Consider the following 18,392-nt stretch of genomic DNA (forward strand, 5'->3'; position numbering starts at 1 on the left):
TACGCCACGTATAAACATTGAGGCATCGTGAGGCATCATGTAGTGTCGGTGTGACGTAAAACCCTGGAATGTAATTACATTCCAACTCTCTCGAAGTGACGTAAACGTATCGCCTTGACAGTAAACTCCCGTGTCGACAGTTACCAAGGTCGGCGCACCTTCAACCACTGTGACGGTTGAAGCAGTGTGTGGGTTGGCGTTGTGATCCTCGCAGCAACGCGATTATGTAATTAAAAGGCGCATAGACAGAAAGCCGCAATGTTCCCTAGCGAGTGCAGACAGGACACAAGAGTAGAGAAGTGGCCAACACGAACGCCGACTATCAACTGAAGGGAGCACTGAGGCGAAAAAGAAAGAAGACACAAAACTCGGTGTTTTATTCAAGCGAGGATACCGTTCTTGCATATATAGGCTTTAAACTGACTACGTAGAGAAGAAACGCCCCAAAATAATTAAGCTTGCCCGTCATACCATAAATCAACATCTTAGCTTTGCGGCAATGTGCTATAGGTACTTCGGACGATTAAATTAAAACGCCATGTATTGTGCAACATTTGTATGTTGAAGTCCATGCTTGAACTTGTCTGTTGCATCATCTCCGAGTAGGGATATCTTTGCGTGCATTTCGTGAAGCATGGCGGGCAACACTGTAGAGAAAGATGTGCGCATCAAAAGTAGTGCAACCTGAACACCTGGCGGCATGTGTTACGTTATAAATAGTCCACTTGTGAAAATGGCGGTAACAGTTGCGAGAGCCTGCTGTTGTCGCGGTAAATAATTACAGAAAGATCGCTCGAGTGCGCCAATTTTTAAGGCGCAAGTATGTGCTTGGAGTGTACACGGTACATATTCTCTTCCACACAATGTTAGGTTGTTTTTTTTAATAGGTATTGCGATTTTTCGTGGCAAAGACAACAAAATTAGCCACAGGATGAAACTTTATTGTGCAAGGTGTTATGCAAGAAGGAAACATAGAATGCAGTCACCCACATGGTCAAAAATAGGATCTAGGCAATTGATGGGCCTCGTATGTAGCATTTTTGACACGTGAAAAATTGGACCTCTGTAAAGCTCACTTAAATAGTCAATCAATTTTGCATATGCTGAAAACGAAAAAAAGGAGCGGGGGAAAGGTCTTTTGATCGCTTTAAAGATCTACAATTTATATGCACATCTAAATTGTCATGTAAATTAGCATGCGAAATTTAATAAATTCCGATATCTCGGTTGATGCACCGGTCGCAACTCCGGAACAGTTGACGGTGTCGTTTAATCAGTGGCTGAGAGATGCTGACTTTAATGAGACGCTGGAAATGTCAGTTCGGCCTGGTCGCCGGGCGCGCTACTTCAGCTGCAGGGTGATAATTACGGTGATAATTACAAATAAACACGAAACAAATAAAGTATGAACAGACTCAAATATTAAAATGTTAGGTCCCCTAGAACAAAGACATGAGCATATGCCTTTGGAAGACAGATGCGAACGTAAGTTTCCTTAATGCTATATAGAAACTATCTGAACAGTCCATACCACGAGTAAACAGAAACATCGGGAGGCGGCTGTAAACCTGCAAGCAGATAAAGGCAGCCGGTGAAAATTGAAAGGTAAATTTCACGTGTCGCAGTGCAGGTCACATTAAGTCACTAGTGCTGCACCGCATTGTTGTTAACAGTTGCTGTACAAAGGAGCGTGCTCTATTCGGGCTCTCCTGACGGGCCACCAGTAGGCAAGCAGAGCGCCCGTCACGACGAGGGAGAATGCCACGCACACAAGGTCCGACATCCAGACCTTCTTGACCGCGAACTCCTCATCCGGGACATCGCAGGGCCAGAGAAGGATCGCCGTAGCCAGAAGACCTGCGAGGAACGCCGGAAGAAAGCATTCAGGCCCAAACAATGAAACGTTCCTTTCCTTCGAGCGCTTCCTAAGCTTACGTGAGGCCTCCTTACAGCGAAGGACCAATGGAGGAAGCAAGAGTACTCTGAAAGCTCCCTTCAACCGTCCTCGCGTAAGGAGCGGTTGCCGCATGCCTGGGTTCGAGATTCTCTTAAAAGCTTTACGCAAACACAATTATTCAGTAAAAAATGTTGTATCGTCGCACAAGCTTTAAATTTAAGAGCTAATATAGAGGAGCATGGACGCTTTCTTCAAGTTTTGTTAACTAAACTTTAAAAATGCAGCGCATTACAGTGCAAAACTTGATGTGTTCCATCAACGCTGGCACGCCGGCGACGTGCAACGCCTAGCAACGCTTTCATGCCACACGCGTGACTGAAACGAACATGCCTGGCAAGACGCATAGAGTTTCCTACGGCAAGACGTACCGTGCTCGCGCTTCTCCGCAGGTGGGCGACAGTGCGCATGCGCAAGCAAAGGTCACGTGGTTAAGCAGTGAGGTGAAGCGCTCGTTCAGGGCCAGGAGCGGCGTAAGAACGCATGAAGGTAGCTTTGGAGCTACCTTATGCTGAGGAAGCACTAAGGAAGCCTTCACCGAGGGCCCCTCAGTAGGGAAGCTTTCAGAGTGACATAAGGTAGCCTCACCGCAATGAAGGCTTCCTTACTGAGGTAAGGAAGATTTCATTGTTTGGCCCTCAGTCTTATCTCGCGGTTCTCTGAGAAAATTTGTGACGATAAGGAATTTCGATTCTTTTCAGGGCGGACATCACGTGTCCCTCAGCTCACACAAAGATCTGGTAGAGGTATTCATTCGTAGCTGGAATCACTGTGGCTGTGCTGAGAAGAAGAAAACATTAATTTCTAGTTATGCTTTGTCCGCATATCGCGTGATGCTGAGAGAATGGGGAATAGTTCCTGGTGACGTTTGGCGCGTACCTGTGTTCATCTGTGTTAACGACAAGTAAACTGCTTCAGTTTTTGTACAGCAAATGACTATATAGTGAGGGGGCACATCACTATAGCCATAATACTTTAGTGACGGGGCGACGGCAACCGATCCAGATAGGTGTAATCTTTCTTTTCTGGTCATTGGGCTCATTGTTATGGGGTCCTTCGTTAAATTCGTGCCGTGGCAGTCTTCTTTCATTTAATTTTTTCCCTTTCCTACATTCCTTTATTTTTCACCGTCTGTTGTGCGCATTTACACGCTCGAAACGCTCGACACAAAACCAGAGCTCGCCTAGCTAGCTCTGTTGACCTAGTCATTTTTACGCGGCCTGAAGTTTCGTTGCAGTTGCAGCCTCAAGTGCTTCCCAAGCTTAGCAATTGCTAAGCGTCCTAATTTAGCGCGCCCAGAAGCACGTACACACATACAGCAGTATTTAAACCAACCATATGAAACACGCTGTTCTTAGCATCCGAAAATTCGGCTTAACTGTGTCCGCCATAATGGGAATCTAGCATAATACTGCTACTAAAGACTATGCTTTCTTTCTTGTAACGAGGTCGTGTATAGTTATATAGTGTCAATCAAGTCGCGGCCGCCCTATACGGAGCATGCGCCGGCCGTGGGTTGCGACTCGCCTGCCATCGTCCTGCAGTGCCAGAGCGGCGTCAAGGCGCTCCTCTCGGTGGCCATTGTGGTGCCCAATGCGACCAGCGCGTGCTCGGTGCCGTAGTCGGGGCCCGACAGCTCCGCGTAGTGGAAGGATGCGGACAACCCCGCGATGCATATGACAGAGCCCGCCGCGGTCAGCTTCATTTTGGTGGTGACGTCATCGGAGGATATGTTTGCGACGCAGCTGCTGATCGACTCGCAACACTGCGTAAACGGACATTGCAGTACGTGGCACCGTTTCAACGAAGAGCAAGAAAGACAGCTCCGGCGTAAAAACGCAATTTTTAAATCTAAGCACACGAGCGTTTTTCATTGCGCTTTTTTTTTGCATCCCGACGACGGGTTGGAATGGGTTGACAGATAGCTTTAGCGTTTCCGCAAGCGTCTTACCATTTATTACGATGTTTTAGGATGCTAGCAAAAGTGAAATGCGACAAGGACAGGAAAGGGCTTCATTCCCAACCAAGTTTGCTTGAAGTGGAAAGGGAAAGGCGCGCTAATATATTCGCACACCGATATGAGACCACGGAGATGGAATTGCGAGAGAAAGAAAAAGCGCCTATTAACACATAGTATTGATAGAATACAATAAGAGTTAATAGCACTAATATTAGCTTATAAGAAAACAGCTAATAGAATATCGGTCAGAAGCGTAGATTAGAACAAATAATTTACATTTAATGCTGTGCAGACGCACAGACTTATCATTGACACAAACATCGTGCCTTTTACCGATGTAATATGCCTCCATGAACTTTCGCTCTTTCCTGTCATCGTCGTACTTCACTTTAGTTGGCCACTTCACACATCCTATGATGCGTATGAACCAACTAGCCCAGCCACAAGTATAGCGATTCCTACCGTTTGCGAATTACCGGGTTATTAGAAATTGTTCTTCTGTGACAAAGCTCCTTACCCATGACAGAAGTTCATGTGGTTTTTCATCTCTGCGCATGTACGCTATACGCATTGCAAAGTACCAATGTACCGTTTTCATACTACACCAATGTGTGCCGTTTTATTTCTCGTTTTTTTCTTCATTATGTAGCGCTTTTTACTTGCAGTTTTTCATGTTTGTACGTTTTCTTTAAGATTGGTCTATCACGCAGTTAACAAACTTTTTATTTCTACAGTTACCTATTCTCACTGTTATCGACAAGTTATTGGTGCATTAGTATTTATTATTTGTTTGTGGTTTTTATGTTGTTATGCGAAAAAGTGTTTCTGTTTCTTCTATTTTGTACTCCGGGGAGCTGGGAACTAGTCAAGCTGACTTGTCAGCTTTTCTTTCCCGCACTCCCTCACTTCATGAGTGAAATAAAGATTATTATTATTATTATTATTATTATTATTATTATTATTATTATTATTATTATTATTATTATCAACATCATCATCATCAACATCATCTCTCCGTTAGCGTGGTCATGTCCGCGCACATCACCGAGGCCAGCCAACCGGAGCACTTGCCTTTCGAAAGATGAGCACGGAGGGGAACGAGTTCATGACTCTGGTGAAAGGGTAGTCTCCGTTCAGCTCGAACACGTCCCGGTTCAACACGGCCACCGCTTCAAGGAGGAACTGCGCCGCCCTCAGCGTGAGCGCGGCCATGTCTTCGAGCAGGGCCGTCGTCCGGCAGAGTGCGGCGTCCAGCCACCCCTCGGGTGACGCCAGCGGGCCGTCGAGTTTCCCCCGCTGCCACACGCAAGGGTCCTCTTCTACGGGGCCGTCGATTTCGGCGGCTGGCTACAGTTCGGGAAACACGGGATACGAAGGCAGACTTGAGTCAAGAAGACGACCGATAACAGTGGCGTAACCAGAAGTTTCGTTAAGGAGGGAGAGGGGGGGGGGGGGTCGTGGACTAGCGCCTACAGCGCCTTTCTCTTTTAGACGGGAGAGCAAAGGGACTGGCGTCCCATTTGCGCTCCCGACTAAAGCTATATAGCACGTTACATAGATATTGCATACCGCATATTCCACGTTGAATACTACGTGATTTGACGTAACATTGCCTGCCCAAATTGTAGCTGTAATATATGAAGTAGTTATTCCGTATAGAAGGTGCAGCCGATCCAAAACAACTGCGCTTCAATACGGGCGGAGCAACATTTCCGCGACCACACTATACCTGCGTAGTTTCCGCAGGGTTTCTTGCTAGTGGTGCATTCGACTGGTCACTTTCGAGCGCTCTGGAGCGCTCCCGCGGTGCGGCTTACATTGGGGCACGGTAGAAATCGAGCGGTCGCAGAACACGTTCGCCAGGTCTACGCTAAAGGCGCCGCGCTCCTGCTCAGAGCACTCGGAGGCACTCGCACCTTCAACCTGAGAGCGCGACCGAGATCGGATAGAAATTCGATCACTCGGCTGTTCCGATTGATCTCGGAGCAGCCAATCCGCTCGTCTGGGGGACAGTGCTTCTCGGGTTCCAGTCTCGAGAGGACTCCGCATCGTCGCAAACCGAGTATGAGAACTTAGGGAACCATGTCGAACGTATGCTAAGTATATGGAACGGAGTGTATAGTCCTGTGTTCTCCGGAACCCTTCTTTACGGGCAAGCTTTGTCTCTGAGCCAACTCAGATTTTTTTTTTCTTCTCGATGAACACGTGGAAACAGCAGAAGCGCTGTTCTCGGTGAAATCACTCTCGGGGACACGATCACTTTCGCGACAACGCACTGGGCTCGGCACCGGAATCAGCGCCACGCGGGCGCATCGGCATTTGCGGGCAACAGCGCTTCATTGCACGCACAGAGTTTCTTACAAAAGTCACTATACGAAACTGGCGCTAGTGTCTAAGTGATCAAGTGATCCGCAAGCATGGCGGTTCAGCCACTATAGCCCGCCTTGGCATGCGAATTCTCCGTGGAGCCATTCTCCTCGCATTCCCCCCCCCCCCCCCCCACACACACACACACACAGTCTCGGCCCAACACCTCACTTCTAAGACAGTGTATTGGCCGAGATCTTTGAGGATTTGTCCAAAAATCGGCAATACAAAGATCGATCTGTAAGAAGAAAATAGCCGTTTTAAGCATGGAAAAGTCTCTTGACGTCAGCGAAGTAAGCGAACCTGATTAGCTGAACCATCTAAGTTGGATGGCGTGCACATACAACCTTCTTATTCTAAGGTTGTCACCAACTATATTTAAGCTGTTCGTTTTGGCGCAGCTGTTAGCATGCAACGTTTCGGCACTGGTTGTCAATTCACGTCTGGACGCTGCGGAAATGACCGTTACCTCTGCCGCACGGGCAGCCAGTTTCGGGCTCCGGTCCAGCCAGACGGTCACCGCAGCACTGAGGTAGAGCGCCGCCGCCATCCCAATGATCCACTCCTTGCGGAGGCCACACACTTCGACCAGGAGGCAGGTTGCCACCCAGCTGGTGAAGGTCACGTACGCCTGAACAAGAAACGTTTTGCGTTCACGCAGGGAAGTTGCAAAAAAAAAGAAGGAGGGGGGGGGGAAGAGCAGAAAACACAGAAAGCAAAGAAAAATAATAAGTAACCTGGTGGCATGATTTTGGCTTCCAGCGCAAAGTGAAACAGGGACACAGAAAGGAGCAGACAGGACGAGCGCTAACTCTCAATTCAATTTTTATTAAAACGAAGAGCATATATATAGGTGATTGCAAAAACCGCAGCATAAGAACATGACAAGGTAAAAAGCATCAATTAAACATATCAGGGGGTATGGAAAAAAAATACTACTTCAGGCTTTTTTTTTCTTTGACTTCCATACCCCCTGATATGTTTAACTGATGCTTTTTACCTTGTCATGTTCTTATGCTACGGTTTTTGCAATCACCTATATATATGCTCTTCGTTTTAGTAAAAATTTAGTAGAGAGTTAGCGCTCGTCTTGTCTGCTCCTTTCTGTGTCCCTGTTTCACTTCGCGCTAGTAACCTGGTGGAGTGAAAGTGGCGTTCCAAAAGTGGATGTGCAGGCGCCATCTTAGTAGGGACATGAAGTTACAACTGGGACCGAAATGGCGTCTGCTGTCACCTATCGATGGCGATAAATGCAAAGCGGTCCCGCAGCTGATCCGCCACGTGTGGGCCTTGAAACCTCGCCACACGTGAAGCATATTTTGCGGGAGTGGTGATCCTTCGCCGCCCATAAGCAGCAGGCTCGCTGGGGATTACACCTCCGCGGTGCTGACGACGAGGTCTACAAAGAATGGTGCACATCCAACAGCAAGACCATCTAGCGATCCTATTAAGTTTATAAAGAGCAACGACTTTTAGAAGTTCATTAACGCCTAGGCCTTGATGCTATGTAAATTTATTTGTTTCTTTTCATTTCGTTTTACAGCGGAGCTGTCATACGCTAGGTTCTGGTTTTTTGTGTGCGTAGGCAAAAAAAAAAGATGGCGGCCACCCCAGAGTTAACGAACGGCCGATCGCCGTGATAAGAACGGTGATAAAAGCGTATCGCCCGGTATGCCCCAACTACGTTTAATCGCGATAATTGTCAAATGGTATTGTGATCTAAAAAAAAAAGAAAAAGCTCCGTGCCCTTCCACTCTGTATGGCGAGTGCCTAACGCCTGCTTCACCTCCGCCGCGGGTCGGCCCGGCATCGCACCACCTTCGGGATCGGCCCACGTGTGTGTGCCCACGGACACGATGTTCAGGGAACTATAGTCGGATAGAACTTTAGAAAAAAGGGGGCGTTTACTCCTCCGAGGCAGGTGCACACGAGCATCCACCAATGGGCGCGCACTCTGGACCGACGTCATGCGCCGGACGGCCGGTGACTTCGCCGCTTCGGTCATCTGGGCGGGGCCTCCCCTTTTTTCTAAAGTTGTATCCGACTGTAGACCTTAACAGCTTCGCTGTAAAAATATCGTAATACACAAAGTGAAACCGGAATAGACACTGCTTAGAATGGATTGTGGTTTGACGTCATGGTCTCTTTAGGCAAATCACGTAACCTTATCTCAGTTCCCTTCCACCCGTGCAATGGGTAGGTCGGGCGAGGCGAGGACTGCGGAAGCATAGCGCGCCTACGAAGAACACCGTCGCGAACAGAAGCGGTAATATGTGCGGCGACGGCGGGCGGCACAGTAGGTACTACAGAGCGCACTGCTTACGAAAGTACAATTTCGTAGTAAGAAAATACCAGTAAATAGCTTATTTTTTGCCAACAGGCTACGGTACAATAGGGGCTACTGAGGACATTTTTCAGAAAAGTGTACTTCGGTAGAAAGAAAATAGCAACAAATGGTGTATTTCTTCGCCAACAGGTAACGCTGCACTCAGCAATCCCTATTCCTACTCAGAGGCCCTAGGGTTCAGAGATAATGATAGTCACGTAAATAAATGTGCGGTGGAAATTAGCAAAAGGCGATGGGAGGATTGGTGGCTCAAAAGCAGAGAGGTGACATAAGGTTAAAAGGGCAGGAAGACATATTTAAAGAAAATCGATAAATTCAATAACACACAACACAGATAAAAATAAAAGGAAAAATAAAAATCGGAGCATAGTGGCAACTGCCATCGCCCCGTTTCAAAGGAGACGCTCCTACCTTCCATCCTTCCATCCATCCATCCTATGTCTGGGCCCGAATGGATAAAAACACGTTCTACTGATCGCATGCAGGGCAGCCCTTTCTTAGCAATGGGGCCCTCAATATGGGGGGTTGCCGATTGCAGCGTCATCTTTTGGTGAATAACTCCACCATTTGTTGGCATGTTCTTGCTCCTAAATGCCACTTTCCTAAATATGCGCTTAGCAGCGCCTAATCCACAGTGTTTGCCGAGTTTTGCGTTACCTTTTGGCAAAGGAATAAACTATTTGTTGGTATTTTCTGCCACTGACTTTCCTAAGTGGTAGGCTTAGTAGTACCTATGTTCGCTCGGGTCTTGATAACAGGGGGGCGGGGGGGGGGGGGGGGGTCGCTGATTGTAGCATTACCTGTTGGGGGAGAAATAAACTACTTATTTCGTACTTTATTGCTCGTAAATCTCCGTGTCCTAAGCAGCTCAGTAGTGCACGTTTCAAAATTCAGTTCACTTTTGGGTGCAGAATGTGCTGTTTGGTTGATTGTAGCGTTACCTTTTGGCGAAGAAAAGGACGATACGTTGTCTTTTTCGTTTTGCACAGGGCCGCAAGGTTCGTTGCATTTCGCAGCGTAAATTCGCGGTGCGGTTATCGTTTTTCTTGGGAAAGCAGCCGTCGCGGCTCTGTAACCTCCGTTTATATTTGCCGACTGCATGGTGTAATGCTTGGTGCAACGTAGTCCCGTGGTTGCCGAGCTGATCAAGCGTGCAGTATGTTTACATTTAGGTGTTTGCGCTTCGCAGACGATGTTGAAGCCACGAAAAGCTTGGTCTTTCCTTAAAGACTTGTTCGCGTTTTCGTCGCAGTTTTGGCATCTTTGGAGCCTTGGAAAATGCCCTGACCTTGAGCCGACGCGGCATTTTTTTATTCTTATTGTGATTTGTGAACTAAGACCAAATACAGAGCAATTTCTGGACTTGTTTGTACATGCAGGGAGTCGGTGCAGCTGCTGAGGCCATTGGCAAAAAACAAACGAAAAAAGAAAGAAAGAAACACAAGGCGTCGAGCCAAGCACGAATCGAAAACCGTTTCCAAAACACAATTTTGAACAGAAATGAACCTGAACCTAGAAAAAATGATCAGTACTGGTCCGGCACGAAACGGTTCAAGCCTACAAGGCGATAACGGGTGCTCAATAGTTTGCAGGATTGCTCGATTCAATGGGGCACAGGGCCTCGAGCAAACAGGTCTCGCTGCGTGTTCTGTGTGCTACGTGTAGACAAACAAAAAGCGGTTCACGCAAGGTGACAACATTACGCAACGTCTGGCGTATGCCGTAAGCATCGCCGCCAATTATCGTCAATCAGCGCGAACAGCACGTAAAGCTTCGCTAACAATGATTTCCACAGTTTGTGGAATCTGCCTGATTTTTTTTTGTGCCTTTATATTATTAGTGTCATTCGAAGCAAGGCTTCCCTGCCGGCATTCATAAGCAAGTGCAAAACATAGCCCGAGACATTTCATTCACCTTAACTAGGCAAGTGAAAAAATATTGTTGACCTACTGCGTAAAGGGAAAAAAATGTGGTACGCCCGACTGTAGCACGCGAAGCTGCAAAGGATACCCGCAAGGGGCTCTCAGAAAGGGAGGCTCGCAGTTGAAGAAAGATTTGTCCTGGTATAGGATTCGAACACGGGACCAACGCCATACCGCGACAGTAGATCGACCGTCTCAGCTAGACAGGAGGTTACGAATGTACAAATGTTAAGAATGTACAAATGTCACGGATGTAACATTCGTACATTCTGTCGTACATTAACACTGCAATAATGTAACATTCGTAACATTCGATCCCCAATTCGTAAATTTTAGGGAAAGTTCGGGAGAGCTGGCACGTATACGTCCGCGTACCTCGAGGTGCCTGACCACGATGACGTCGCTCTTGATGTCCAGCAGTGTCGCCGCCACTGATGGGCCCAGCCCCATGACGAGTGATGCCTCGTAGAAGAACCCCCTCCTCTTGGCTTCACACGCGGCTACGGTCGCCAGCAGAAACAGCGACGCGGTGGTCCTGTCAAACAGAATCGCGTCCTCCCAAGTTAACTTGCACCCAGTATGCAGGCCACGCTTACGCAACCCTCGTACCACCATGCAGGATGCGAACTCGGGCAAGTAGGCCGTGACGGGGACAATTTGCGCTCGGGAGAAAAAGTAGGCACCGCGCAGTGAAGCTTGCGTGCGACGCCAGCGCCATCTACAACAGAACCTCCGGCGCGGCCATTGCGTTGACAGTAGCGCCTGAAGATATAGCCTAGCGAGTTGTGCGAGCAAAATCGGAGAGAAGCCTTAACATTTTCCGTGGTACTTTCAGTAGCTTGTCAAGTGGCAAGACTTCCTGTGATGTGAAAACGTTGAGTCGCGCGTTCCCTGCGTATGACTGCACATGTGCGCGATCGAGATCGGAAGCGCAAGCATCCGTGAGATTGACCTCGGCAAGGCGCAGTGCATGGCACTCAGACGACCGATGACGCTCGTCTTACCAAACACATCTTGCACATATCTTGCACAGCTACATTAACCATGTTGACGACAATGTCATCTGTTGTCTGTACACGGTCCTTTTCTTTTATATATTCTGTTAACCTTTAAATAAACACCACTTGAGAATAGCGCGTGTTTGTTGTAGCTGTTTCTTCGCCTATGTCCAGTTCGGGACACGCCTTTGCAAGTTCACTATCTCGTACTAAAGCGGCCTCTCGTACTCTTGCGGTAACTAATATACCCATTCAATACCGACTAGTCATCTTATGGTAACACCCAACCCCCTGTGTTTGAAATCACCGGGCGATAACGTGTTTGGCTGAAGCGTAATATGTCTTTCTTCACGGTCTCCGTCTTTAGCTCCAGCGCCAATGCACCAATCGCGAGAGAGAGAGAGAGAGAAAAACTTTATTGATTCTATCAAGGGGTTTAGCGGTGAGCCGTCTTGCGCTTCCTGTCGCGAAGTATCATGTACAGCCACAAATAAGCAGGTAAGTAAAATTCTACAGTTGAAGGAATTATCTTAGAGCCGATATCAAAGGGTGGTACTTGGGAGGCAAGACAGACGTCCTGGGGGAACGTCTCCGAAAGAGCAGCCAGGCCAGGTAGGGTCCCAAGAGCACGGCCAGCTGCTGCACACCGAGCAAGACGTACACGTCGCGCCTGGTCAGTCCTCGCTCCTCGTAGAAACTGTACTCGTACGGCCACTGGCTGAGGGAGCCCGCGTACACTAGCAAGTAGGCGAACGTGGCCGGTTCCCTGCTGATGGGCAAGCTTCACGGAGGAAAAGAAAAGAAGGGGAGTGCTTCAGGGGACCTTAAAGGAAAACATTGCGTCGAGCTAGATCGATCAAGTATTCGTCTAGAAGTCCATCACCATTTTCTGTGGATGCATGGATGGATGTTATGAGCGGCAAGCTTCACGAAGGAAAAGAAAAGAAGGGGAGTGCTTCAGGGGACCTTAAAGGAAAACATTACGTCGAGCTAGATCGGTCAAGTATTCGTCTAGAAGTCCATCACCGTTTTCTGTGGATGTATGGATAAATGTTATGAGCGTCCCCTTTGGAACGCTCATAACACGCTCATGGGTTGCGCCACCAATCTCTTGCTATTATACTGTTTAATGTCCTACCTAGGTTAAACAATTAAAAAAAAACACTATGAACTCCCACAACGAAATTTTTGGTCTCCTATTGCGAACTGTGCTTTTGTAAGTGTCCGTTTTTTGCCGTTTCCCAACTTTTCTTCCACCAATCCTCCAATTGCCTCTTACTGATCCCTATTGCGGACATGTTTACGTTTCCACTTCTCTCGCTGAACCCAAGGGTTTCAAGGGCTTCAATTCCGTGCGCCAGCCTTAGGGCGCCGCCTCGTGGAAGTCTCACGCACTCTGCTCCCTACCCGGCAAATGCGTTCCGTTGGCGTGTGCGAGTATAATTATGCAGGAGGCCTTCGTGCCTCCAACGGCCGTTGTAGTGTGACCGATCGTGCAGCATCTCACGGGATGTGATTAAAATGCGTTCATCTATTTTATCTGCCCTGCTTCACGCTACACACGGGAAACAGCAAGCTTTACCTACATGATGTATTTCTTAGTTACGTAGAAAATTGTCGCCGAAGGTCCTGCTGCTCCTCCTCCATTTCAAGCGTCCGCGCCAAAACGAACAAACTGACGTAATCACCACGTGGCCACCACGTTTCCTTTCTTTAACGCTGCGAGCCCGGTACTTTCCAGTAACGAACGGCATGCACGTTTTCAGCATGACAGCATTCCCGACAGGAAAGTAGTGGGCGCGGCGTTTTCAAGAAAGGAAACGCATCAAGGCAGATGACGATTATCGTTGTGTGGCAGAAGGGGCACTCCAAAGGGTGTAAACTTTTTTTAGAGTGTAGCGTACGGCTAATGCCGAAAAAAACAAAGCGTAGAGTCACAAATAATTTTTTTCTTTTGTTAGGCTTAATCGTGCATAATCAGTGGGCCCGCGTCATGTCATAAGGGGAGTGTTCGCAGCTTTCCTTAGGCCACGTGACAGACAATTTTTCCACCGATTGTGTATAGGGCTAATGGCATGAATGTAACAGAAACAGTTTCGAGCACGTTTACGTTATAGCGCCCAAGTTCCTCTATAAGTAACTGGAACATGCGCGCTGATCTTTATCCGCGAAAGTTACATTTAATAAGTTCAATTAACTTGCGCAGAACGAGAACGACAGTGAACTGCGGCGCCAAGTGTCATTTGCGTCCAGGTTCTAAGAAGCATAGAAAATGGCCGACCTCTCTCTCATGTCCCGCAGGGCCTGCCGTGCGGTCGACACTCGTCGGCACAACCTGCCGGAGAATCTTCCCAGCGCCTTCAGTGCCATGGTGCGAAGTCTCGCAGCCGTTTACTCGCTTGGTGGCCACGTGGAACAAGTCTTCTGGGGCACGGCTGGCAGGCGCGTATTACTCGGTGGAGCGTCTCGTCTTGTCTTGTCTTGTGTCCCAGACAGTGGCGCGTACCCACTATGGGGGATTGGCCAAGAAGCAGGCGGTTTTCCGTATGGTTAGAAGTAGAGAGAAACTAGATTTGCATAGTGGAGCGTGGGACGGTAGTACTGTAATTTAGAAGTGTAATTAAATATTGTTAGGAATTCCGATAAAATAAGTAAACGTAAATCCTGAAAACCAGGGCATTGGTTTGGTTTGGTGCCTACGGATATGGCTACACACCCACTACGGGGGATCGGCCATGAGTCGGACGGCAGTAGGTTAAGAAGGGAAGAGCACTTAAATGGAATTTTGTAATTTCGAAATGACATTAAATGAATACTAATCGTTGTTATCAATTTTCGGTCTAGTGTTCATTTCAAAATGTGAAGTTAATATCTTAGTGTTCATATTGAGGAAAGTAGAGCAATGAAATTAACGTGGCAGTCCCTTTGTTTCGCTTACAAAATTAAATATGGCATCAAATGCGTTCCTATTGCAGTGTCCCAGTGCCGACGCTCCAAGAGGCAGTATCACAGGGAGCGTGAGGGAGCCCTAGCGGTTGTGTCCTGCGAAATGAATGATGACGATGACCAAGCTGCTGTATGTGCTCGTTGGCTCAGCAAAAGTAACCAAGGAGTTTCTAAAAAAGAAAAGAAAAAAAGATATCTGGAGTGGAGATGATGCCTTAACGCTGAAGCCGGCCGCCGCCGTTTAGCTAGAGGAACCGATTAATGTTAGCGGATGCGCCTTTTTTTTCTTTGTTGTTGTTCTCACCTCCAGCGGTTTCGACACGGTCATCTTGGCAGTGCAGATGGCTTTCGATGTGTCTGTTTGTGTCACTGCATGGTTTTAGGATGAAACTTGAACGTGTTGCCAGCTTGTATGGGATAATGCTGTATGGAGATTTATGGTGCAAGGGCCAGATATGGCCAAAGAGCGCCATGCACTTGGTGATGGGTTTTCCTTGAATAGTTTATGAAATCTATAGTTTTAATTTACTGGTGAATGTAATATGGCTCTAAATAGGCCCAAAATCAGTCCCTTTTATTTACGTAAAATATATAGGTATTAAAACAATGACAATGAGAAGAGATGTGAACTCTGACCATCAATGTTTTGTTACGCAGAGATGATGTAATAAAACGTGTAGGTCAACGTAGCACTGCTGCCTCATCAGGACTTTTGAATGCGAGAGCATGGACACGGGTGCTGTACTAGGTGTACTTAACGCAGCAGCAGCCTCTAGTAATAGGCTGTACTATGTAACTTTTGGACTGATAATGTACACTGTCGGGGGAATGAACTTGCCATGCTTGCTTCGGCAGTAATAATGCCAGCCATCCATCATGGAGCCCAACAAGGGGACGCCGCAGAACGTGTAAAACAAGTCCTCCAGACGCCAGCTGTACGCTACTGCTATAAATTAACATTATATAACCTACATTGGTTAAGTCACACGCGGCTAAACCTTGCTGCCCAGAAAATTGCAAGTTAAAGGCAATAAAGGGAAGACAGGAAAGATTGAAAATGAGAGAGAAAGACGAAGAGTGCACAGGAAGACCGGGAAAGGCAACTACCGATTGCCCCCGGACCGGTCAGTCCGGGGGTGCCTCTACGTGAAGCGGAAGCCAAAGAGGCTTACTGCCTCCGCCGAGAGGCCATACAGGTCCAAACGCTCGGCATCGGCTCAACCCCTAGGATCATCCCCATTTCGCCGGACACGGCTAAGCCGCGCACAGCTACACGCGGAAGGGTCCAGCCCTCATGTGCTCGGGTACGTGGTGGCGCAACTCACCAAACGCCCGCTGACGCAGACGCCTCTGCGGGGAGCTTGCGTGGGAGATCATGAAATCACTACTCAGCCTACGACAATATTTTAGCCCGAAACAGCATTTTTGATGTTTTTAATTCCTTTATAATTTAACGTAACAGAGCAGGAGCAGTTGGACGGCGACTAACTCTCCATCTATATCAGCACGCTTTCAATGGTGAAGAAGGGGCAGGCGCTGCCATAACCTGTGCTGGTTAGGCTGTCACTCCAGTTCTTTAAGTACCCCCTTGGAGGTAACTCAGGCGCTCTGATCGATCGACTACGATGAGGATTATAAGTGCGTGATAGACGGACTAGGCTAACTTACGTGCTGTGCCTTCGGACGTTCTTGTGGCTTTATGCTTCCTTACGCGTTTCGTTTCGTTACGATTTTGTTTCCCATTCTACAAGAAATCTTACTTTTATTTAGAGCGACAGCCTCTCCTACCCAGGTACAAACCCAGAAAGCACCTGGTTCCGTAAATCTGACCTTCAAGCTCAGTCAAGGTCAAAGTGGGACTTGGCCTCTCTAACGCGTTGTGTAGTGAACACAAACAGCGGCTCAAGGTCAGTCTTTCGTGCCGCCACCGCCAGAGGCGCTGGCTGCGTCCAAGTCCAAGATAGCAAGAGCTTGGTGGCGTAACCCATCGCCCCGTTCCAAAGGGGACGCTTATAACATCCATCCATCCATCCATCCATCCATCCATCCGTCCGTCCGTCCGTCCGTCCATCCATCCGTCCATCCATCCATCCATCCATCCATCCATCCATCCATCCATCCATCCATCCATCCATCCATCCATCCATCCATCCATCCATCCATCCATCCATCACTGCGCGTTTGCACCAAGAGCGCCGATGGCGCCGAGCAGCGTCTGTGTGTTGTCTTGTGGTGCAATTGCAGATATGGTAGTTGCTGCTAGAAAAAGTTAAATCTCTGTAAACCAATGGTCTCGTCCTCCCTCAAAGGAAGTGAAACGGAGCTATCGCACGACAAACTGCGTTTAACGGTGTTCAACCACAGCAATTTTTTTTTTCTATACGTATGAAAACATTAAATTTCTGCGCACATACAGAATTATTTCGAACGGTTGCATTTATAAAGCAATATTTGGTTGGAAATGATCGAGTCGCAGAGTCACAAAGTCGTTTGAAGCCAGAAGTGTTGACAAGTTAATTTACTTCCCATCATACACATCAGACCCGAGTTTCTCAAACGTTTCAGTACGTGACCCCTTTTACTACTACCAACTACCAAAGCTACCATGTCTCCCCCACCCCCTCCGTTCACGCTTTTATAAGACTTCTGAAAATGTCCTCTTTCTTTTTATCAATGACGCAGATACATTCGCATCTTGATTTATTTAAAATACATTAAACAACTCTGAGAGCGCTAACAAAAACACTTGTTTATGTTATTGTTCATGCTATTAACAAGGATCGATTAAATCATGAGTTTTAATGAGAGGATGTATTTTCTTGATACAACCATATCTGCTGAATCCCAATCACAAAATTTCGGCGAGATAGAACTGGCTGCGGTTTGTAGGTCGGGTTCGGTGAAGTTTTCTTTCGACCGAAGGTTTAGGTCGCTCTTTGTCTTGTTGCCGTATATATATATGTCTTGTTGCCGTATATATATATATATATATATATATATATATATATATATATATATATATATATATATATATATATATATATATATATATATATATATATATATATATATATACATATATATATATATATATACACACACACAACTCTCCTACTGCAAGCAGAATGTACACGTAGTGTAGGTGCACGCTTCGCACACACTTAAACAACGCTCTGGTATTGCGAAGGAATTGCACCGGCTATAGAGCAGTCTTTATTCTAATTACTGAGTGTAGATTTTTTGGGCAGCGGCACGACACCTGAAATTCCGTAAGGCTCCCAGCACTCCCATACATAACTTCGCTATCGCTGATGTATCAATCGCCCGGATTGACGTAAGTTAGTCGGTTCGCGAAGAGTTTTGTGCGTCATGCACAGGAGACTCTGAGGGCGGTGTCATCTGTGTACGCATTTCCGGGGCCGCAACAAGCAACAGTGCAGCGGACTATAAGGCGAAGTTGTGCGCAGTACACGAATACAACAGAGAGAGAATAATGGTACACATTCAATCGACAGCTTTCGAGCGCTCTCGCCGTGTGGTTTTCATCAGGATAGTGGGAATCGGTCCCTCCCAATTCGCTCGACATGTTCATTTCGGTCGTCGAGTTCCTGCTCAGAGCGCTCGGAGTTGCTCTCACCTTTGAGTCGGGAGCACAACCGAAATCTGGCACAATCAAGATCACGTGACTCTTTCTGTTGCTCTGGGAAACGCTGAACTTTCGGTTCGGAGCATTCCTTATCTGGGTCCAGCATCGATAAACCTCGGCATCTGTAAACCGAGTCGGAAATATGCTATAGGAGCCAGTCGAGTGTATCAATTGTACTGCGGTCCAACGGGGCACTTTTGGTCGCCGTCAGCCACGATCTGGATCGTGCCTCCTAATCCAAATAAGCTCATT

General features: G+C 47.4%; 1 protein-coding gene across 4 annotated transcripts in view; it reads right to left on the reverse strand.

Moving 5' to 3' along the window:
* Positions 1 to 839: 839 nt before the first annotated feature.
* The window catches only part of LOC135901965 (uncharacterized), a 37,164-nt gene continuing 19,611 nt past the window's right edge, over positions 840 to 18,392 (reverse strand). For 2 of the 4 annotated variants that reach the window (XM_065431825.1, XM_065431827.2), the window contains 6 exons: positions 12,105 to 12,329; positions 10,926 to 11,085; positions 6,751 to 6,912; positions 4,986 to 5,261; positions 3,482 to 3,719; positions 840 to 1,857 (listed from right to left, as the gene is read on the reverse strand). In XM_065431825.1, coding sequence (XP_065287897.1) covers positions 1,667 to 1,857; positions 3,482 to 3,719; positions 4,986 to 5,261; positions 6,751 to 6,912; positions 10,926 to 11,085; positions 12,105 to 12,329 — 1,252 coding nt within the window. In that variant the 3' untranslated portion in view covers positions 840 to 1,666. The remainder of the gene's footprint in view (positions 1,858 to 3,481; positions 3,720 to 4,985; positions 5,262 to 6,750; positions 6,913 to 10,925; positions 11,086 to 12,104; positions 12,330 to 18,392) is intronic. The other 2 variants (XM_065431826.2, XM_065431829.1) reach the window with 2 other exon arrangements.

This window comes from Dermacentor albipictus, chromosome 9, assembly GCF_038994185.2.
Source record: "Dermacentor albipictus isolate Rhodes 1998 colony chromosome 9, USDA_Dalb.pri_finalv2, whole genome shotgun sequence".
NCBI lineage: Eukaryota > Metazoa > Arthropoda > Arachnida > Ixodida > Ixodidae > Dermacentor > Dermacentor albipictus.